The sequence below is a fragment of the Eptatretus burgeri genome, chromosome 1 (assembly GCF_056783735.1).
Source record: "Eptatretus burgeri isolate ZD-2024b chromosome 1, Ebu_testis_v1, whole genome shotgun sequence".
NCBI classification, from domain to species: domain Eukaryota; kingdom Metazoa; phylum Chordata; class Myxini; order Myxiniformes; family Myxinidae; genus Eptatretus; species Eptatretus burgeri.
The window spans coordinates 108851282-108875655 of NC_140961.1; the positions used below are offsets into that span (position 1 = coordinate 108851282).

At 43.0% G+C, this 24374-nt stretch overlaps 2 protein-coding genes across 2 annotated transcripts in view; one reads left to right on the plus strand and one right to left on the minus strand.

Annotated features, from left to right (window-relative positions):
• The first annotated feature begins 1736 nt into the window (after positions 1–1736).
• Positions 1737–15442, plus strand: RPS7 (ribosomal protein S7). The gene is made up of 6 exons (XM_085894337.1): positions 1737–2061; positions 2257–2328; positions 2423–2566; positions 4012–4076; positions 10882–11032; positions 15337–15442. The coding sequence occupies exons 1-6, from the start codon at positions 1981–1983 to the stop codon at positions 15409–15411; spliced, it is 588 nt and encodes a 195-aa protein (XP_085750463.1). The 5' UTR covers positions 1737–1980; the 3' UTR covers positions 15412–15442.
• A 1581-nt stretch (positions 15443–17023) lies between these two features.
• The window catches only part of TSPO (translocator protein), a 41476-nt gene continuing 34125 nt past the window's right edge, over positions 17024–24374 (minus strand). The window contains exon 4 of the mRNA XM_085894348.1: positions 17024–22530. Within this exon, the coding sequence (XP_085750474.1) occupies positions 22360–22530 (171 nt within the window). The 3' untranslated portion in view covers positions 17024–22359. The remainder of the gene's footprint in view (positions 22531–24374) is intronic.

Genomic DNA, 24374 nt, shown 5'->3' on the forward strand with positions numbered 1-24374 from the left:
CAAAGTCACAAAACCGTACTATTCGGCCATCCACCATCAATCTTTACATAATCCGACGGCATAGCGAGTCAGGCATGCGACGATAACCTTTATTGGGATAAAAAAAAAGACTTTTAAACACCATCTTTATCGAAAACACCATCAGCGCGCACACGCAAAACCTTTACGTGACTCAACGACACATCCACTCGAGCGCGCTGCACCACGTGACGAGCCGTGACGCGGCGAGTGAAATATATTTTCTACAATCTTAAAACGTCCCCAAAACGTCCGATTTTTACCAGAATTTCGACAACCGTGTATTAAGCGTCCTAATCGATCGCAAAAACCGAAGACAAAATTAAAATCGAAGTTAAAACGAACTCGTAACATCGAGCGAAGCAAAAATACTCCATTTCTCCACATGACTTTACGGAATTATGTTTGACCTCACTGTGACCTTGACCTTTGACCGATTTTGACCAAAATCAAATCAGCGCTAGCCATCACCCTCCTGAATCACGTGGTGTAATTTGACATTGGTAGCTTCTTCCGTTCTCGAGTTATCGTGCCTACAAACAAACACACAAACAGAAACGGAAGTCATGAATATACATACGTAATAACCAGCCTGAATCCCAAACAGTTATGGGTGGGCAACTCGGATCCACCTTCTGTATTCTCACCGGTATCTTCTTCTTCTTAAGTATCCCTGTGTCGTAAGAGGCGACCAGGGTTGTGTCAGGAAGGGCATCCGGCGTAAAACATGTGCCAAATCACTATGCGGATCATAACGGATGATCCGCTGTGGCGACCCCTAAAGGGAGCAGCCGAAATAAGAAGAAGAGATCTTCTTCTTTTTAATATTCTTCTTCTTCTTCATAATCTTCTTCTTCTCCTTCTTCTTCTTCTTCTTCAATTCCTTGTTATTCAAATCTCTTTCCACTGCATCATCCAATTGGTTCATGAGTGCCAGCCAGTGACCACGATATTCATTATGTGTGTGTGTCTGTCTGTGTCTGTGTGTGTGTGTGTGTGTGTGTGTGTGTGTCTGTGTGTGTGTGTGTGTGTGTCTGTGTGTGTGTTTGTATCTGGACCTGAGCATGTGCCTTTTCAAGGTTTGATATTAATCAGACAAGCGGTTCCCAAGTTATGGCCATTTATTTACCAAACTAATGACAGGACACGGTGCTATGACGTCACGATTGACGTCACAATTTATTTTTTTCATACGTACGGCCACGTACTGGTTACTTGTAACACACACAACCACCGCTACCGACTATCTATCGACAAGCCCAATAATTCTCATCTGTGCCCTCTCCACCAACTACTCGATCTCTACAACTTCTCAAAACCCATGTTTCTCCACCACCACGCATTATGACCGGCTTGATCACTCACTGCCTTGTAGATTCTTACCCTCAATTTTCCTGGTATCCTTTTTATCACAGACGACGCCAATTAACCTCCTTTCACTTTCGCATTCCACCTGAATATCTATCTGTCGTGGTGTTTCCACGTCATAAGGGATCTATAACCATAGTTCCGTTTAGCTCGGCTGGCTTCCCGCGCTTCACGGTATTTATCACCGGCCTTTGGTAAAGTTTTAAACTTAAGTTTGAATCCACGTGTAAACGTGATGTATAAGGAAAGAGGAAAATTATAAATTCCGAACAAACCGATTTACGATAAATGACGCTCGGGGTACTTGGTGAAATATCGCGAGAGTTCGCTCTTTTCGCTTCCTGGTAATTTGGGCGCGTGGGGGTGATTTATCTCACGGAATGGATTTTTGATACTTTACATCCTTATCTTGACCATTCGGAGTCCCTGTTACACTCGTGTTAACGTCCCACCGTGTGATGCTTCGGATTATCGAGGAATCGTGCGTGGATGGCCGCGTGAATAGCTCGGAGGGGTGTTTACTGCTTTGCTGGGCCTTGGCCACGCACGTTGCTAACCCTAAACGTGTTTTTTAATAACTAGGTTGGAGTAACCATGTCCACCACCATCACCACCACGAAGATCGTGAAGATCAGAGGAGAGAAACCCGATGAATTCGAGTTGGGGATCGCGCAGGTATGCTCCCAGGTGGTCTCGTTATCCAATAAGACGAACCCCGAACTCGAACCGTGTTGAGTCCGCTCGGTAACCACACTTTAACTATTTAACGGGTTGAGGGTAACTAGCAGACTAGCCTATCACCGTTCACGAGTGGTATCTCCTCGTGGGTTGCTACCTGGGTATATGTGTACCACCTGTGATGTTTCCCAGGCCTTGCAGGAGCTCGAGATGAACTCTGACCTGAAGACGTCACTGCGTGAACTCTACATCACGGCGTCCAAGGTGGGGGCTTCACCGAGCAGTCCGAAACATCAAGGGTTTGCTGTGTCCATCGCACCTGAGCCGGTGATCTAGCTTGAGCGTTTTACACCTGCAGGAGATCGATGTCGGTGGAGGCAGGAAAGCCATCCTGATCTTCGTCCCCGTGCCCCAACTGAAGGCCTTCCAGAAGATCCAGGTGCGCCTCGTTCGTGAACTGGAGAAGAAGTTCAGTGGGAAGCACGTGGTCTTCATTGCCCAGGTACCTTTGGTCGTGGGTGGTCGTATGGCAGCTTCGCTGCCGGGGTAGCTATCATTTATTGAAGTGCAACCGTGTCGCTGATGCAGTGCCCCTCGACCAGTACACACACTGGAACTGGTACTCATTTCGCCGACCTCGGAAGGATGACGGGCTGAGTCAACCCCCTGGTGTATTAATTCAGCAGCCGACGGGGATTGAAATCAGGACCTTAGGATCCAAAGCCGCTACCCTAACAACAGGCACCAGGCCAACAACAACACCCTAACCACTGAGCCAACACCAGACTACCCTAACAACAGGCACCAGGCCAACAACAACACCCTAACCACTGAGCCAACACCAGACTACCCTAACAACAGGCACAAGGCCAACAACAACACCCTAACCACTGAGCCAACACCAGACTACCCTAACAACAGGCACAAGGCCAACAACAACACCCTAACCACTGAGCCAACACCAGACTACCCTAACAACAGGCACAAGGCCAACAACAACACCCTAACCACTGAGCCAACACCAGACTACCCTAACAGGCACAAGGCCAACAACAACACCCTAACCACTGAGCCAACACCAGACTACCCTAACAACAGGCACAAGGCCAACAACAACACCCTAACCACTGAGCCAACACCAGACTACCCTAACAACAGGCACAAGGCCAACAACAACACCCTAACCACTGAGCCAACACCAGACTACCCTAACAACAGGCACAAGGCCAACAACAACACCCTAACCACTGAGCCAACACCAGACTACCCTAACAACAGGCACAAGGCCAACAACAACACCCTAACCACTGAGCCAACACCAGACTACCCTAACAACAGGCACAAGGCCAACAACAACACCCTAACCACTGAGCCAACACCAGACTACCCTAACAGGCACAAGGCCAACAACAACACCCTAACCACTGAGCCAACACCAGACTACCCTAACAACAGGCACAAGGCCAACAACAACACCCTAACCACTGAGCCAACACCAGACTACCCTAACAAAAGGCACAAGGCCAACAACACCCTAACCACTGAGCCACACCAGGCTACCCTAACAACAGGCACAAGGCCAACAACAACACCCTAACCACTGAGCCACACCAGGCTACCCTAACAACAGGCACCAGGCCAACAACAACACCCTAACCACTGAGCCAACACCAGGCTACCCTAACAACAGGCACCAGGCCAACAACAACACCCTAACCACTGAGCCACACCAGGCTACCCTAACAACAGGCACCAGGCCAACAACAACACCCTAACCACTGAGCCACACCTTTGGGTAGGCCTCTGGAGTGAAAGGTCTGCTTGCTGTGCACCTGGTTTGTAAGACTTGTATAACTTTATTTATATATATATATATATATATATATATATATATATATATATATATATATATATATATATATATATATTTGTTTTTTTTCTTCCCAGAGGAGAATTTTGCCGAAACCTACACGGAAAAGCAGACAACAGAACTTACAGAAACGTCCGATGAGGTAATGTACGACGCGTGCATGAAGGGACACTGGTTTGTTTGTTTCATGGCTGGTGTTGCTCGAAGTCCGCAAACGATTCAAACCCCGGCCAAGTCACATTGAAGACTTTGACAATGGTTCGGTCCTGCTTCCTTCCTGGATGGATGGAGCCACAGATGATCCCCCATTGGTAGGAGGAAATTCCTCAGGCGGCGCCGTTATCTCGAGTGCCCCAGGTAGTGACGGCACTTCGTCCAAGCTCGGCTATGGTTGTCTCATCTTGCAGTCCTGTGTATTTGGCTGCATGTCCATATGTGAATGTGGCATCTTCACTACTAGCATTACATCCCGATTAAAAAAATAAATAAATAAAAAGGCTGACAAAGTTGTGCTAAACCGGTTAGGAAGGCGAAGCTGCCGGCATCAACTGCCGGTGTCGTTGCGTTACATGAGTGTTCCAAAATGTAAGCGTTTTGATTACCGAGGGCTCCTGTGACGCGCTTCCGCGCTCATCGCCTCTTGTCGAAGTGATGTACGAGTGTTCCAAATTCCTGTAATCGGAGAACATTGTTGGAGTGTTGGCCAGTTGAACGACGAGCACGATACAAGCACCGCACATACTGCAGGGGTTTCCATGGTAACCAACTATAACTATACAGAACAAGGTAATTTGACATCGCGACGTCGACTCGTGTGCCTCCGTCCATGTTAAGTCTGTTCACTTTAACTTTGACCGAAAACCTGAAGACCATTTGACCTATTATGTAATCTGTACATGAGTAGCCATAGTACACTACGTGGCCAAAAGTATGTGGACACCTGCTCGTCCAACATCTCATTCCAAAATCATGGATTTTAATATGGAGTTGGTTTTTCCCTTTGCTGCGAAACAGCCTCCACTCTTCTGGGAAGGCTTTCCCTGAGATGTTTGCTTCCATTCAGCAACAAGAGCATCAGTGAGATCGGGCACTGATGTTGGGTGATTAGGTCTGGCTCGCAGTCGGCGTTCCAATTCATCCCAAAGGTGTTTGGAGTTTAAGGTAGAGCTCTGTACAGGCCAGTCAAGTTCTTCCACACCGATCTCTACAAATCATTTCTATATGAACCTCGCTTTTTGCACGGGGGCAGTGTCGTGCTGAAACAGGAAAGGGCCTAACCCAAACTGTTGCGACATAGTTGTAAGCACAGAATTGTCTAGAATATCATTGTATGCTGTAGCATTGAGATTTCCCTTTTCTGGAACTAAGGGGTCTAGCCCGAACCATGAAAAACAGCCCCAGACCATTTAATTATTCCTCCACCACCAAACTTTACAGTTGGCACGATGCATTCAGGCAGGTTGCGTTCTCCTGGAATCTTCCAAACCCAGATTTGTCTGTCGGACTGCCAGATGGTGAAACACGATTCATCACTCCAGAGAACACATTTCCACTGCTCCAGAGTCCAACGGTGGTGAGCTTTGCACCACTCCAGATGACGCTTGGCATTGCACATGGTGTTCTTAGGTTTGTGTGCGGCTGCTCGGCCATCGAAACCCATTTCATGAAACTCTCGACGAACACTGCTTGTGCTGACGTTTCTTCCAGAGCCAGTTTGGAACTCGCTTATGAGTGTTGTAACCGACGACAGACAATTTTTCCATGCTACGTGCTTCAGCACTCGGTGGTCCTGTTCCGTGAGCTTATGTGGCCTACCACTTTGCGGCTGAGCTGTTTTTGCTCCTTCACTTCACATTGAGACGTTTTCACTTCACAATAACAGCACTTACAGTTGACCAGGGCAGCTCTTGCAGAGCTGAAGATTGATGAACTGACTTGTTGGAAAGGTGGCATCCTATGACAGTGCCCCATTGAAAGTATCTGAGCTCTTCAGTACGGCCCATTCTACTGACAATGTTTGTCTCATGGTATTTCCTATCGCTGATTGCTATTTCACGAAGTCACTGCTCGAGTTGGTGAGAGCCCAAGGTCTGAAATTTGCATTTATGCAAAACCCTTGTAATTGAAGTTCTTGATGTTTGCCACTCCACGGTTCAGACAGACATTGATCCTGTCTCCAAAGTTCTGTCCAACTTTCCTGGAGGTCTCATGTGGCACTGCCTGGCAGAAGTCTGACGTCACCTGCTTCAGATCAGATTCAATGTGGCAGGGTGTTTGGGGTAGACAGAGCCCTTGGCAACCCCCTCAGAACCAGTAGTCCAGAGGGTGCAAGTCTGGGCTATGAGGTGCCCAGTCAAGAGCAGTACCCAGGGCAATGAGGCAGTTTCTGAAGAGCTACCTTGGGGAAGTGATTGTGTCACCAGCTGTATATGTGGGGGTGTACCATCCTTCCTAAACCAGGTCATGTTGAGCTGGTTTGGGGTGACCTTTTGGGCTAGATCATTATGGAACTTCTGGAGCACGGTCCGGTTGCGCTCACCGTTTATCGCCACCATCCTGCTGTTGTGATTTTCAAACCAGTAAGGCCCTAGCATTCCCCATCTGGCATTGAAGGTGCAGAAGTATGTGACCTTAAGCCCTTTCAGGTACCTCTTGGTGATCTCAAGGTGGTTCTGCCTGTTGTGGTTGTTGATAGCACCGTTTAAGTGAAAATGGGCTTCATCACTGAACCAGATCAGGTTGATCCAGTTTTGGGTGCCACTCCATCCTGTCACTGAGCCAATTGCACATATCAAGTCTCCTCATGTCATCTTGACTTAGTTTATGCCAAATAGAGATGATTTATGGGAAAAGCTTCAGTTCCTTAGTGAGGATACGCCAAACTGATTTCGGTTTGATGCCTAGCTCCCGGGAGTACCGGCGGTGGGACATCTTGGGACTGTCCACTGCAGAATCCCACACGGCGTCGATGTTGGCTTGGCTCTTGGTTACAGATGCTGACGTGCCACTGTTGCCCTTGCTCTGGTTGTGCACTGTACCCTTGTGCTCAAAATGTTTCACAATATGTTGAATGGCACAATTTGGGGCTCCATCACGTGTTCTGAGGTCATGTTCCTGGCTGAACCTCCAGCGGGCATCTACATATGATTTAGTTTCATACCACACAGCCATCACTTTTGTCTTCTACTTCTCTATCAATGGCATAGTTGAGCTCCAGAGCTCAAAATCCCAGGGAACGAATACCATGATAACACCACCAAACCCTGAAAAGGAAAGCAGTATAGGTCAAAAACAAAAATGTCAGGAAGTCAAAGTTGTATCAATCTTTTTTAAACACCCTGTACTTGCATCAAGTTTGGTCAAAATCCCATCACTGGTTCACAAGTTAGCATGGTAACAAGATTTTATCAAACAAATCCTGTGACCTTTGACCTCTTGACTCAATAATCTTATTGGTTTAAGTCATTGTACATACTTCTACCAAGTTTGATTTTGATCCCTTCAGCTGTTAGGCTTTTTCTTACTGCAACTTCCACATCCTCTTCAATCTTATTCTTCCCTGCAGGTTTTCAGGGAAACTGTCCATCTCACATCATTCCTCATCCAAAAACATGTATGCAACTAGAGGGGGAGCACTCGGTAGAGTGCAAAACCTCCGCCGCCAATACTGCTCGATCACTCAAGTGAACCTGATATCCTATTCATTCAATTTGATGTCAACAGTGCTCACAGAGTTATAGTTTGCAACTTTCCCTTTTACTTTTAACTTTTACATACTCAATTCATTCGTCATAACTAGATTCCTTAAGACAGGAATTGATTTTACGTGGGTATATCCACCTGAAGTTCCAAAATCAGCCGCAATTATAATTTTGGCATGTTTTTTTTTGTTGGAAATCACTTATAACATGTAGAAATGCAAAAAAAAAAAAATCGAAATTTTGTTGAAAAAAAAGTTGCAAATTTTTTTTTTCTTTTTTTTGTCTAACAATTTTTTTTTGTTGGAAATCACTTATAACATGTAGAAATGCAAAAAAAAAAATCGAAATTTTGTTGAAAAAAAAGTTGCAAATTTTTTTTTTCTTTTTTTTTGTCTAACAATTTTTTTTTCAAAATGGCCACCTGGGCTATGAGGTGACGTTCTTGATGTTTGCCCCTCCACGGTATGGACTTTGGACCAAGTCCAAAATCTGGCATTGTCCTTGGACCATACCTAATCCCCCCACCAAGTTTCGTCGAAATCCGTCGAGGAGTTTTTCCGTAATACTGTTCACAAACAAACAAACAAACAAACAGACAGGGGTGAAAACAGTAACCTCCGTCCATCTTCGATGGTGGAGGTTAACAAGGAAGAATTAATTCGATTTTGGTGAATATCTGAATCCAGATCTGAGAATTTTTTTAATAGTGACTCTTCACCATCGAGTAATGGGGCAAAATATATATATATATATATATATATATATATATATATATATATATATATATATATATATATATATATATATATATATATATATATATTGCGATGTCTCAAAAAGTTACTGATTGGGCGATACTTGGTGGATGAGTTGGTTCGGTGACCAGAACAAGAAGATTAAATTTTAGTTCAGGATCTGAATCCAGATCTCGCCTATCAATGGGATACAAAGCATAAACTAATCAGCCTAGCGGAGGTAAGCACTCTACCGAGTGCCCTACTTGATTATTGGGGTCCCAAGGCTGGGTAACCTATTGTTTTTCTTCTGTTTATTATTTTTGTTATTCCGCCGGCGATTTTTCAGGTTTTTCCCCTTTAAAATTAATTTCCTTTGGAACCGTAAATCCGATTGACATGAAATTTTGACCATAATATGTATCTTGTTTTGATAGCATACTTAATTGATAATTATGACCTCATAGGTCATGTGGTACGGGCACCATCTTTGAAAAATCAAAAAACTTTGAATCTCTGTATCTGAAACCGTGCAATGGAAAAAAATAGAAACTTGGCACATGGGGAACAAGTGTTTTTTTTTTTTTGTGACGTCATCAGTGAAGCAGTATCCTGGTGGAAATTTGACAGGGAGAACGCTGCTTCGGCAAAATTTGAAATTTCTTGAGCGTCATCTACGCAACAATTCACCAGAGGAAAAAAAATTTGACGTCATTGGTCACTTGGTTCGGCAGCCGTATTGCTTTGAATTTTTTTTTTTGTTTTTTTTAATTCTTCTCCAGAACGACTGGACAGATTAAGGCGAAACTTTACACACACATATTCCCCATTTCATCCTTTTATAAGTTTGTTAATTTCTAATTGAAAGGTCACATGGTTTGGTGGCCATATTGAATTTACCCTAAAACCTTCCAACATCATCTCCAGAACGACTGGCCAGATCAAGGGGAAACTTCACAAATATATTCTCTAATGCAAGGGAATATAATTTTTTTCTGAATAATTGATAGGTCATATGGTTCCTCTGCCATCTTGAATTGAAAATTAATAAATTTTAAAAATCTTCTCCAGAACAGCTGGACAGATTGAGGCAAAAATTCACACACACTTTCCCCAGGACATCCTTTCACAAGTTTGTTAATTTCTAATTGATAGGTCACATGGTTTGGCGACCATATTGAATTAACCCTAAAACCTGCAAACATCTTCTACAGAACGGCTCAACAGATCAAGGGGAAACTTCACAAGTCTATTCTGCATGTACAGGGGATACAAGTTTGTTGGCTGCACCTGCATGCGTTTTGAGGGTACAGCAGTAGCAGTTCAATTGATACCAATGATGGCCCTAGGGAAAATGGTCAACTGTTTACATAATAAATTGATGTGCATAACTTGTGAATCCACGTCGTAGAGAAACGTGTGGGACCTCATTAGATTCAGTGGAATCCTGCTGATGTTGTCCACATTTATTACTTTGTGTTCAACTTATTTAAACACCAATTCAATCGCTTCTGATTATGTATTCAGGAAAAAGAGCGAACTGCTTACGTTATAAATATTGATTGTGGCATGTTACTGGGCCCATAACTCATCAATCCCGCATAGCCAAGAGATGTAGTGGGGGGGGGGGCTCCGTGTTACTCGACGGAGTTCCGGTTTACCCAGTGGAGCCACGGTGACATTTCCCGCACATTTCTTGCTTCGTGTTCGAGTAATTTAAATGCTAATTCAATTGATACCGACATGGTCCCCAAGGAAAGAGGGCTAACGGCATACGTAATAAAGAGATTGAACACTTCATGTTACTCAGTCCGTAATTCGTCATTGATCAGTCCCACGTTGTATCAAAGCAGGGTTGTGTTGAAGCTAGACGTCTTGGTACCCAGTCATCACTGCCAGTAGTTATAAAGTGGCAGTTCTAGTTGTAATTGTTTCCCTTTTTCCTCCCATACTCCCCATTTATTACCCCACGTACACAAAGCAAAACAGTGTGTGTGAAGAAATTCCAAAAATATTTTTGGATGCCATTCAGAATTTAAAATAATTAGAGTATCTGCTCTGATTTTGCCGATACTGAAGACTTTAAAAATGGTATGAGCTGCTTTGTTGCTTGATGCTCAGCATGTAAAGGATAGAGCATAAAAATCCTCTGTGGGTTGGCATCCATGGAGAACAGGAAATGCTTCCTTGATTGCCCGACTGAGTGCAGAGAGAAAAGCGACGTTAAAATTACATTGCTGGTGCCCAGTGACAATGTCACCCTGTGAAGTGACGTCACTTCCCCCAATCTCTGTGGCTGTGTCTGTGTGAGTCATATCTGGTGTTGTCTCATGTATCTGTCTGCATGTTTGCGTGATTTGTGTCGCAGCTTCTCCTCAAGCGTTGGAGCCTGTTAAAATCGGAATAATGAAAGTCTGCTGAAACTGGCCGAACTTAACCTTCATTTATCTGGGTTTTGAATCGTCTCATGTCGATCAGCTCCCCGTTCACCCGGTGTCTCGTGTGCCCACAGTCGTACGCTCACCAGCGTGCATGACTGCATCCTCGAAGACTTGGTGTTTCCCAGTGAGATTGTTGGCAAGCGCATCCGTATCAAGTTGGATGCCAGTCGACTGATCAAGGTTCATTTGGACAAGGCGCAGCAGAACAACGTGGAGCACAAAGTAAGTGAGATATTTTGAATGTGACATGAAATAAGCAGCTTCCGAATATATATCCAGTTGAAGTTTTCGAAATATAATCCAGAATTTAACTGGGACGGCACTCTGTAGAGAGCATTCCTACGCCAGGCTGAACGGTTTACGTTTTGCATCGCACTAATTGGCCAGATCTGGATCCGGACATGAACCAAAATCTAATTGGATTGTTCTTGTCACACACCTAACTTGGTCACCAAGTTTCATCCAAATCCATCCATAACTTTTTGAAATATCATTTTTTGGTCCCACCTCTCAATGGTGAAAAATCACTTTACTCATCTGATCCAGATCTTCACCAAAAAATCAAATCAATTGGTCCTTGTCACACACAAAACCTGTCCCAATCTATCCACAACTTTTTGAGATATCCTCACCGACAAACAGCCGGGTGTAAAACATAACGTCCGTCCACTTTCGGAGGCAGAGGTAAATATAACAGGTTTTCTAAAAGCTTGCCAAAGGAGACTCGCTGACACTGTGATGAGGTAAGTATTATTACTCAAATATGGAACAGTCTTGACGAATCAACTTTTGGAAAAGATGGGAAAACTATGTATTGTTGGAACACTTTGATGAAACACAGCTGGAGCAATTCCTGCTTGTAGTACACCTTTCTGACCTGGATGCCTGAATTGCTTGCTCTCATTTTGTCACCAAACAGGAGAAAATTTTGTGTATTTGAATTTTTTTTTTTTAAGTAGTCGAATGGAGTGTGTCGGTAGTTTACAATATTCTTACTTGAATCGGAGTGACGGGAAGGTGAGAGCGTGTGCGCGTGCGATATCAACTGCCGACGACTCGCTCGCTGATTATAAATGTTTAGTACATTGTGGGTGGTCTTGAAAGTAAAAATTTGGCAGATTGATGAAACACGGTCACGGTTTTAGGGAAAAAAATATATAAATCAAAACTCTCCGTAAATTAAAATATCCTTAAATGAAAGTCTATGGTGGAGCCTCGTTCAGGAGAGGGGTGGTGCTTGGACATTTGTTTAATATATATATTTTAATCTGCTTGTAGAATGCAGGCATAATCCACGAGTAATTGTTAAGCCTCCTCGAAAGTAAACTATTTATCAACATAAATTTACATTCATACTTGGCAGGATGGGAGGACACCTTAACTTTGTGAAAACTGTGTGCTATCCACGGTTTTCACCAAGTGTTTCGATGGAATTAACTGCAAGGAAGTAGACCAGCTATGTTTGTCATTGCGATTTATACTGTACTAATAACAGGATGTATTTTTACATCAGTGTCTGTTTCAGACTTGGTGACTTGGTCGATGTTCTTTCTGCATGTGACTCATAAAGTGACATTTATGCCAAAAATTGGTTGTCAGAAAATTCTGATTGTTGCTGTTACTTGAGGTATTTCACCACATTTGACTGTACCTCGCCTTCCTAATGTGGGAAAAAAAAAAAAATTTAAAATGATTCCACCGTTCCGTGTGCTCCTCACGAGGCCTCCCACCCTTCCCCTTTCTCTAATCTTCCTCTTTTTTTTTTTTAGCCCCTGTTGGACTTGGTCCACAACAGAGGGGCTTATGGCTTCAGTCTGGATTTTTGTGTGCGTGCGTGTCTGCCACCATTTCTCGGACATGTACGGACCAATTTTATTCGTACTTGGTACAAACACAGCGCCATGATGCTATACATATTATGCTCGTCTCTTGTTTTATTTTATTTTATTTTATTTTTTTTTTTGACGTTAGATCCAAGATGGCCGACTGGTGGCTATTTTAGTTATTAAAAAAAAAACCTGATGTTGACCACATCCTCAACCATTTCTCGGACATGCATTTTTTTTTTGTAATAACTTGGCACACTGATAATGAATGATTGCTTACATAGGCACGTCATTTTGTTTTGAGATCAGATCCAAATGGCCGACTGGTGGCCATTTTGTCACTTAAATGTGTCTCCAACCATTTGTCAAGGCCCGGTCACACCTTGACGTTTTAGCCAGCGATGGCAACGTATTAAAATGTATGTAAAACGCTGGCTTACGTTGAACTTTTGATGTTTTTTTTTTAAGATTCGGACGTATTCATAGCGACTTGGTCTTATGTATAACGCATTGGTAACTACACAGAACGTTTCGTTGTGTTATAGATTACTTATACCAACGAATGCTGAACCTGTTGTCTGCCTACACAACCGATGCCCAACGATAGTCTAACTTAGGCATAGCGCGTTGCACGCATCGCCGACGATGTCGTGACGTAGCCTATTAAAAGGCTGACGCACAACGATTCGAATCATAACTGCTGTAGAAATGGAAGTGTCAGCATCTCGCGGTCACACCTTGGTGATCTTGCCAGCGTATGCCGACCTAAGAAAAATGTGTCTAAAACGTTGGGGCACGTCAAATACGGTATGAGTAAGTTTGGTATACGTGAGTAGAACGCTAAAGTACGCTATCATACGTCGTAGTATGTAGAGTACGTCAAGAAATTTTAAACATGTTCAAAATTTTACGACGTACTCGGCGTATGACACACATTCCACATGCGATGGGGATAAGTTTTACACACGATATGTGGACGCTTACACATGTCCACAAAGGCTACTTATAAGCTACTCATAAGTCGAAACACGTCACGGTAATGTCTTTTTTACGCGAAACTTATTTCTAACTTATGTTTGACGTGCTTTGAACCAATTCTTTACGTAGTCCCAACACACATCGACGTATGTAGACGTATTCCAATGACGTCTTCCGGTCGACAAAAAAAAAAAAAATTAACGTGTTTCTAGCTTACAACTGCCATATAAAGACGTGTTCCCAGCGGTTTTGGGAATTGGTATATAAAAATGCTGCTCATAAAAGGGGAACCCAACAGTGTTTTCGAGTTCCTTTTTGAGTCGATGTCCATGTCAGCAGTAACAGTATCAGTATCAGTATCAGTATTAGTATTAGTATTAGTAGTAGTTTGTTCATGTTGGCAGTAGTAGGTGAGTGTGAGGGGGAGGGGGGAAGGTGTGGGTTATGATGGATCGTCCTTGCGTTTAACGATTTAACGATTTAAATGATAAACTCAACGATTTAAATGGCTGCATCTCCACTATTGAAAGTAGACGCTTGCGCTCAACAATTGGATTTTTTTACACTCAACGACTTTTAAACGGTACCACTCAGCTATTTTCATTGTTTACAATGAACGATTTAAATTGCTGTCACTCGCCTTTGTTTTTTGACGCTGGGGTTTTGAAATTTGAAGCGTTTCTTCTGAACGTGTTAAAACGCTCAAACTCGACTATTTTAAATAGACGCTGCCGATGGACAATTGGAATCATAGCCAAGCTCGACATCGAAGTGTGAACATCCTCGTCATGCCGAAGAAAAGTTTGAAGAATGCTGCAAATAAGTGTCCTGGCCGTGGCCGTGGACGCTGACGCAAGGACGATCCATTATACCGACGTCTTTCAGCCTATGAGTAACTTAAAAGTAACGTCTGTCGATGTGTGGCAACGATCGCGTAACGTGCCAACAACACGTTAATCATAGGTTAGAAATAAGTTTCGGGTACGCGAAACATTACCTCAGCGTGTTTCAACTTATGATTAACTTACAAGTAGCATGTGTTGACGTCTGTCAACGATCGCAGACCGTGCATACAACCTGTGGCCAGCGTAGCGGAACGTGTGAGTCATACGCCGGCATACGTCGTGAAATTTCAAGCATGAAAAAATTTGAGGACAACCAAAAAGTACAACGTTTAAAGCCAACGTACAACGACGTATGGCAGTGTTTTTCAGCGTGCTCTCAATGTTATCAAAACTTACCCATCACGTATTCAACGTGTGCCAACGTTTTAGAAAAAAAATTCAAAAATCGGCATATGCTGGCTAAAACGTCAAGGTGTGACCGGGCCTTCAGACATGCATGGTCCGATTTTGTTCAAACTTGGCACAAGCACAGTACATGATGGCGTACAGGTGCACCTCACTTTATTTTGGGATCTGATTAAAGATGGCCGACTGGTAGACCGATGGCCATTTTAGTTGTACATAAATATGGTGCTCGCCCTTTAACTCCATACAGCAAAATTACAAAAACAACAATGGCTATGATGTATTGTTTTTGGGGTTTTATTTTACTTGTTCTTTCTCTTTTCTACTCTGTGGGATTTGTCTTTTTCAAATTTTTCTCTGTTGTATATCTGAGGTAAGGCAACTGCTCTGCCTGTACTTTTCTTGCAATGGCTAACCAGTTGCCTGCTGTCCTGTAGCCATTGATGTTCTTGCTGTGTATCTTGTTTTGCAGGTGGACACTTTTGCTGCTGTTTACAAAAAGCTCACTGGCAAAGATGTTATCTTTGAGTTTCCTGAAATGCTATGAGTAGAAAAATAAAAGCTTGATCAGTTTCGGATATTGTTGGCTCGTGATTTTGTTTGTAAATTCATAGCCTTTTTTTTTTAATTTTTTTATTTTTATTTTTTTAAGAAGTCTGAATATAATAATGATGGAATGCATCCAGGGAACAGTATTACAACTCCCTTGTATATGGCTGCATATTTGCTGTGGCTACTAAGTGAGCACTTCATCAGGTGTGAACTCGACTGGGGCTTTGGAAGCATTTGATTAGTTCTCCAGGTGCTAGGCACAAAACTACTTGGTATTGCTCTACCATATCCTTTGTGTGATTATCAAGGGGGAGGAATGCTACAAAGTGAATTTAGGTGGGTACTGCTACATAGTGGCCTGTTCTTTATGAGAACACCATGTGATCATAAACTTCAACTATAGATGGAGGGCAGGCTATTCCAAGGTTCATTGGATGCTTCAGTGCACTACAACGGTCCTTGTTTGACCCACTCGTGAACCAAACTACCCATTGTTAGGTTACGAGGTTGCTCAAATATAACCCTCCAATGGGGAACAAAATGTAATTTTTCAATCTGTCATCTCGTTGGGAAATTCTTGATCGGTTTTCCTTATTTAATGTGCATTGTGACAAATTCTATTTTTGATGGCCTGCTACAGATCCAGTAGTTTTTAAACTGATTGCATTGTTACATTCCTGCAGTATCTAATCTCGATGGGTTTGGGTTTGTTTCATAAGAATAACTTTTGTAGATGTCCTCACTCAAGCGAGTGCGATGAGTTTGCTTTTTGCACCAGCCCACGACACTTTGTTCTGTAGATTTTGATGCTTGTCTTGGACAACTGACCAGCCAATAGGAAGTAAATGTATGAATAACTTTGCTGAGATCTTGAAGTTTTAATTTACTTTCGCTGAGATAAATTCCAGTATGTGTGGTTGAATGCCAGATCTGGTTTGCTGAACCCAGGTGAGATGTTTGAGGTTAAACTGAAAAACAAGAGGTTAAGATTGGCATATTCTGTGCTTCAAATGTATAGCCATTTAATATTGGAGGCCAGAAGGGGTGAACCAGCCATTCCATTAACTTTTCAATCGCATTGGTTGGGTGTACCGCACAGTTCTGCCTGTGGAGGGAGAGCTCTCTATCCCACTCTGAATTGCCAAAGATATTTGAGCTTGCTTTCATATGCAGCACAGGGCTGAGAGGCAGCATCATTGGCTGAGGGTGGCAGTTCTGCTGATGCATTGCCCCCTGTTGGTTGGAGCATGAATTTTTAATTTGTTTAGGGTTCCAGCAATAGCTCGCCTCCTCTTCGTGAAGGACATTGTGGGATTTTTTTTTTAACATCCACCAACAAATGCCAGCAGATGGGATGCCAGTTTAATGTCCATTTGAGGGATGAAACGCATTGTGAATCGCCCTGCCTGTGAAATAAAAGTACGACAGTTCATAGCTGCAAAAGACGGCATGAGATCTTTAACATCCATGCAATGCTGAGAGACAGGACACCCAGCTTAAAATCCATCATAAGCAAGGCCCATACTTTGATTTTATATATTTATGTACACCTCACCTGCAAAACACCAGAATGACTTTCTCGTTGGGGTGAGATTAAAAACCCAGGCTTGCCAGTCAAGGTTTTAATGAGAAACATTGTGTAGCATTTTATCACAGCAAAGCAAATTAAACTTTAAACCTTGAAATTAGTTTCTCAAAAATAAGATTTTTCAAACAAAAATTTGAATCCTTTTGTTCGAATTTTTTCCCAACATTGCAAAAGCCTTATGGTCCAGTCAATGTAGCAAATTTGAGGGGGTAACCCACCACTAATTGCAAAATAATTGTTTCCACTGCAGTGCATTTCAGTATGACCCCCTTATATTATCACCATACTAAAAGTCTTAAAAAATCCTCGCATGGGAAAGTGGTCTAATTTGCATAATAAAAAAATTAGCTTCCACCATAAGAGAAAATTCATATTTTCACTATGACTTTGCATCTAAGTACTGTATCTGATTGAACCCTAACTTGTATTGTTTCTGCTCTGTTATTTCATGAATTACAGATAGCAATGGCTGAGTGTTTTCTGCAAGAAGAGTTTAGAAGATGGTCAGGATACTGCAATCCTATGAGAAAAGGGGAGCGAGAGTATCAACAGGGCCAGTGAGCAGCAAGGAAGTAGTATAAGAACTCCTAAAGGTCAGCGAGTACACACAGAATGCCGACGGGTTTTCACTCATCCACAGACGATTACAAAGGCACAGGAAAAAGTAACTGAACAAGATCAGCCCTCACCGTGTATCTTTCGTTCAGAAATGCCAACATTCAGTTTGGACAAACACTGTTTGTTTTGCAGTGAACCAGCTACTTACATTGAGACAAAACATGATTGCATGGATGTCTATCCTGTAAGAACCCCATCATTCCAAAATATTCTCACATTCATGTACACAAAGGAAAGATGAATGGTCGACGTTGGTTTCAAGCAGAATTGCATATGCTCATGACCTAATCGCAGCCGATGCAGTTTACCATCAAAGCTGTAATGTCAACTTCAGGACTGGGAAGCAGGTTCCACAGCAATATTCCTCTGGACTAGGTAGTGTTGCAAAGAAACAAAGGCTTGGCAGACCCAAAGAAGCAGAAAGATATGAAGCATTCCTGTTGGTTGCAAAGTACCTGGAGGAAAATGATGATTAACAGATTACAATAACAGACTTGATTGAGAAAATGGAGACAGGTCTTTTGGGTTCAGAGTTTGCAGCTTATGGCTTTACACATATGAAGAGTAAACTCATGGAACATTTTGGTGACAATATCACAATAACCGAGCTGAATGAGAAGCCAAATGTTGTAACTTTTAGACGAACAGCAGCAAATATTCTCCATGACTTTTACAAGGAACAGAAGAAAGAGGACCCCAATATTGAGAAAATACGAATGATAAACACAGTTGTCAAGCTTATCAAGAGTGACATAAAGGCAGTTGACTCTTCTAATGATGTATATCCAACCAGAGAACAGATGTCATCAACAGAAGCAGCTGTGTGCAGTTCATTCCACAGTCACTACTGATGTTGTTGCAAGGTTTGTTCATTGACAAAAACACTGATCTGAAGGTAGCACAATTGGACAAGTTATAATGTAAGCAACAAGGCCAAGAGTCATTCTCGCCCCATTCCAATTTGGGCTAGCAACTGAAATGCATCATCAATTTTCATCACGGTTCATCATAGATACTCTTTATAAACGCGGCTTCAGTTGTTCCTATTCTGAAGTGCGGAAGTTCGAGAAAAGTGCCGCTCTTACACAAGGGGCAGAGTTGCCTGAGCTTGGATCTGGAGAGTTGATCCAGCATGTTGGTGATGATGTTGATCACAATATAAGAACTCTTGATGGCTTTGGAACATTCCATGGAATGGGGATTATTTCCACTTTCACACCAGGAAAGCTGCTTTGTAAACCTGTACCTGGAGTTTCAGTGACAACGGATGACATCATAAAAGTGGGAATGATCAACATCAAAACTTTCAAATCTCAGCAAATAGGACGTAATGCATTGACATACAAAGAACTGCAGGCGATGGAAGTGCACGATCCAACGTATCACATCGATCTGTGGGAAGTGGCATTTGTTCTTCGTCCTTAGAGGCCAGCATGGTCAGGTATGATGCAGACACATCTCCCCGCTGCACCAGAGAAGTTGACCAAGATATTCAGGTGTAACTGCAAGACCGGGTGTAGCACCAGCAGATGCACCTGCAAGCGTATTCCCATTGACTGTACATGATGTGTGGGGTGTGTAAAGGTGTAAGTTGTGCTAATTCATCTCGGGTGGAGATAGATGACAGCAGTGATACTGGTTGATATGTTACCTGAAAATTAATTAAGAACACTAACCACATTACCGATTAGCAGTGAAAACCTGTGTTAAATGTATCTTATCTTGATTGAGTGTCACCACTTTAAGTATTTCAGGTATTGCTTGTTGCTGCTTTAGTTAATTTTTCATACTTCCTTTTATATGACTTTATTGTTTGTATCAGGCACATGGATGCAAAGTTATGACATTTTTGATTTTCTCTCATTGCAAAAAGCTAATACAGTCAAAGCTCGTTACTATGCCACCTCGCTTCTATGCCACTCTCGCTATTATACCACTTTTGCTCGGTCCCGACATAATTCAATACAAAATAAATTTACTATGCCACCCCCTACTCTCGCTACCATGCCACTACTGTGTGACTGTTAAAAGGCACGAGTCGTGAAAAAGTCTGTATTGCGCAGTGCTCGATTATCACACTCACGTCCAAAGGCGAAGCGACGAACTACAGTCCAGCTGCGCACAACATAACTCAATACGTACGCGCATAGTCAGACTGTGTCAAAACACGCGATTCTTCTCCCCGATGCCAGCCACAACAAGCCAATCACAACATGCACAACGAGACACAAAAAAGCGCGAGCGCACACACACAGACACGCAGGCACACGTACAACAGTGACATCATTTTTTTTTCAAATTCAGCCCATAATGTCAGCTCAGAAACGCAAGCGAACCGACTTTACGCTGAAGGAGAAGAAGGAGATCATCGATGCCGCGAAGAAGGAGCCGAATCAGTCCAAGTTGGCCAGGGAGATTAGCAAGAAATGGGGCGTCGAAGTTAAGAGAACCACCGTGAAGGGCATTCTCAGCAAGAAGGATGCAATCGAGGCTGCAATCAAAGCTGGATTTCCATCGAAGCGCATGAAGTTGACGCAGGCTCACGACCCGAAGCTTGATGAGGGAGTGCTCATGTGGCTGAAGCAATCAAGAGGACAGAATGTGCCTGTCAGCGGCGATCTGATCAAGGAGAAGGCGATGAAACTGGCCGAGCTGATGCACATCCCAGACTTCATGGCGAGCGACGGTTGGTTGGGCAATTTCAAGAAGCGCCACGGCATCACGTTCAAGACAGTGCAGGGCGAAGCTGGAGCGGTGGATTCGCAATCCCTTCTTGAGTGGCAACAGGTTCTCCGGCCCTTACTCGGGCAGTTCTCCGCAGACGACGTCTTCAACCTGGACGAGACTGGACTCTTCTGGCAGCTGCTTCCGAACAAGACCATGGCTTTCAGGGGAGAGCGGTGTACTGGAGGAAAGAAAAGCAAGCAAAGGATCACTCTTCTGGTTGGGGCAAACATAACATGAGCGGCAGCGAGAAGTTCCCTCTTCTGGTGATTGGCAATTCCAAGAAACCCCGTGCCTTCAAGAACAAAGAGATCCCGGTCAAGTACAAGGCGAACTCGAAGGCGTGGATGACGGCGGAGCTTTTCGAGGAGATGTTGCGTGCGTGGGACGGACGACTCGGCCAGCAGGGACGCAGAGTGCTGGTCTTTCTCTAACTTCTCTGGCCACCCTCCCGAGCTAGAGCTGAACAACATCCAACTGGTCTTCCCACCCAACACGACAGGCAATTCGCAACCAATGGATCAGGGAATCATAAAGAACCTCAAGCGCCACTACAAGAAGCTCCTGCTATGCCGCCGGCTTGAGGCCATAGACGAGGGAAAGGAGTTCAAGTTCACGTTGCTCGACGCTCTACACGTCGCCCGGCGTGCTTGGGAGCAGGTCGGCAAGTCGACGATCAGGAACTGTTTCGCGAAGGCCAAGTTCATCGAAGAGGAGATCCAAACTGAGCCACAGGATGCGGAGCTGCCTGACATCTGGGAAGCTCTGCCTGCCGAGGAAAAGATGCACGAGAACGAGGAGATCGAGCTGTCTGACTTTCTCGAAGCCGACGAACACCTCGCGACTGGCGGGTATTTCACACTGGAGGAGATTGCGGAGGAGATTCTGTGCAGTGAGGAGCCGGTGGAAAGCGAAGATGATGAGTCGAGGAGGAAATCGTTCCGTTCGAGGAAGCCCAGCGTGCTTGTAGCACCGTCCGGAAGTTCATGCAGCAGAGAAGCGGGAAGCCCGGTGTGATGCAAGCGTGCGATCGGCTAGACAACGAGATGCACGAGATCCGCCGAAAGAAGATGCACCAGCCGACGATTCTTGAAAGCTTTGTGTGTCGTGAATTTCTTGCCATGCCATATGTTAGTGTGTGAACTCTGTTAGTGTGTGTATGTTCTCCGTTCGCTTAGCTTATACAACAGTCGTGCCTTTTACTTGCTGGAATAAATTTTGTCTAAAGATTAACTACAGATGGGTAACTTGAGAAAATAAGGCCGTTTTTACAAAATCTCGTTACTATGCCACTTTTGCTCGGTCCCGACGGGTGGCATAGTAACGAGCTTTGACTGTATGCATATTTTATGCAAGTTATATTTATAATATGGGTTTGGATACTTGTTCCTTGTTTAGAAAATAATAGTGAAAATTAGAAATTTCTCTAATTCCTGAAACTAATTTGCATAATTATATTCAAAATATTAATTTGCAAATGTGCCTATCATGTTCATTGACCTTGAAAACATGGGTTTGGACACTTGATTTGCTTCAATTGGGTACTTAGATGCAAAGTTATAGTGAAAATATGAATTTTCATATTATGCAAATTACACTACTTTCCCATGCTCGGATTTTTTAGGACTTTTAGTATGGTGATTAGAGGGTCTTACTGAAATGCACTGCAGTGGAAATTATTCCTTTGCAATTAGTGGTGGGTGAAGATACTAATTTGACTGGACTATTAAGGTTTTTCATTTTATGAAATAAAGTTTGCATAAGAGAACTTTATACAATATTGTGATTAAGTATTAATGCTTTCCCACTCAAAAGTTAGAAAACTTACCAGTAAAGTCACAGGAAAACACCCTTCCCTCCACTCCCATATTAACATGCCACCTACCATCACCTCATGCCTGCTCTACTCCATTTGTGGACTGTCTGTCTTCCTGTTCCCCTTTGGCTCATGGAGGAGTGAAAAGAAGCAGGTTCATCAATTAACAGAATCAAATGAGAAACATTCCTGTTGCATTATTGTTGTTTCTCCTTGTTATTCTGCCAAATGCAGTAGTTGAGAGCAGTTGCCAGACCCATCCATCCCACGTATGGCAGCAGGAGACCAGCAGCAGTTTTGTTGACTGAATACCAGGAGAACATTGTTGCAGCAATTGCACCATCCAACAGCAGGATCTCAGCGAAGGCCTAGTCATAAAGCACAAAGTAAACATGCATGTTTTGTCAACACGTACAGCTTAGAACAGAAAATGCTTGTAAATGCAACTTTTTATTTATTCCCCACCAACCACCTACCCTCTCTTGTTTTTGCAAAAGACTGAAACGAATTAAATTTTAATAGCTGGAAGGGCACCTCCGCCACGTAATCCCTATTCCACAAGAATATATCGGGCCCCAATACATTTTGAAATATCATGCTATAAAGTACGATATCGTTTTTGGCCCTATCTCTTGATGGTGAAGAATTGCTTTAAACATTAAATAATTGTCGGCTCTGGATCTTCAACATAATTTTATCGATTCTTCCTTGCCACACCTTCAACGTGTCCACCAAGTTGCATTCGAATCCATCCACAACTTTTTGAGATATCGTGCTATATATCCTTTTTTTGGCCCTGTCTCTCAATGGTGAAGAACCCATTTTAAAAATTCTAGTCGTCGGATCCAGATCTTCACCAAAATCTAATCGGTTCATCCTTGTCACACACCGGATCTGTCCACAACTTTTTGAGATATCCTGTACACAAACGGACAGAAAGGGGTGAAAACATACTGCGTCTAATTTTCAGAAAAATGACTTGCAATTAAAGTTTGTTGCTGAATAAAACCTTTGGGTTGACACGTGTCTGTGAAAATGACTTCTGGCTTTTTACAATCTTTAGAAAATGACTTGCAAGGAAATTGGACAGGTGGAGGGCATTCAGCCCATCATGCCTGCACCACAACACCACACCGACTTATCGACACGAGATCAAAATAAGAAAAACGTAAAATGTTTTTTCATTTTTATCTTGCCAAAACGAAGTTTTTGCAAGATATGTTGGTTAGCTTGTATGTTTTTATTTTTATTTTTGTTTGTAATCACATATAAAAAATTCTGCAGAGCACAGTTATCATTGGAAATTTTTGTTACTTCGCATATCAGAGGCCAATAGAGGTCCCTTTCAGCACATAAAATTTTGAAGGTCAAAGGTCAAGGTCACTTTGTCGCAAATCAGGGGAGTCGACGAAACCCTTATTTTTTTGAGTAATTTTGATCGGATCGTCTTCAAACTTCATGGGAATATAGTTCATGGTCTGGCACTCAGCTGATTAATTTTTGGTGGCGATTGGCCTTGACCTTCATGGTTAGCACCTGAGGTCAAACATATTTGACCCCAAGGTCAAATTTTCAAGTTTTAGGAAGCATATTGTGTAGTACCTCAAATTGAACACCTCGATGAGTGCTTTCTAGATATGTCAAGCTTGAGACATTATGATGTCATTTGGTGATGTAATGAGGCAAACGCATAATTTTTCATGGTTACTCTGTAGAACGATTCTCATCGGAATCTCTCGTAGGGAGATATTCCCCAAGGAGTCGCTCCTGGTGGATAGCAGCTCTGTTCACCTCAGTGTGACCTTAAAGAAGTCACACGTGGTCACCGTTTGGCAAGATACGGGTCTCCCTCCTGGTGACATTGGTTTATTATCTTGTCAAAACGAAGTTTTGCAAGATATGTTAGTCAGCTCGTATTTTTTTTTTTGTTTTTTTTGTTTGTCTGTAATCACGTATAAAAAATTCTGCAGAGCACAGTTATAATCGGAAATTTTTGTAACCGCATATCAGAGGCCTATAGAGGTCCCTTTCGGTGCACAAAATTTTGAAGGTCAAGGTCACTTTGGCGCAAATCAGGGGAGTCGATGAAACCCTTATTTTTTGAGTAATTTTGATCGGATCGTCTTCAAACTTCATGGGAATATAGTTCATGGTCTCGCGCTCAGCTGATTAATTTTTAGTGGCGATTGGCCTTGACCTTCATGGTTAGCGC

Excerpts from the sequence above, each read along its gene's own strand:
- RPS7 (XM_085894337.1), top strand. The coding sequence starts at position 1,981 with ATGTCCACCACCATCACCACCACGAAGATCGTGAAGATCAGAGGAGAG. Across the intron at positions 2,329-2,422 it reads TCTACATCACGGCGTCCAAG|GAGATCGATGTCGGTGGAGG; the intron begins GTGGGGGCTTCA and ends TTACACCTGCAG. Across the intron at positions 11,033-15,336 it reads AGAACAACGTGGAGCACAAA|GTGGACACTTTTGCTGCTGT; the intron begins GTAAGTGAGATA and ends CTTGTTTTGCAG.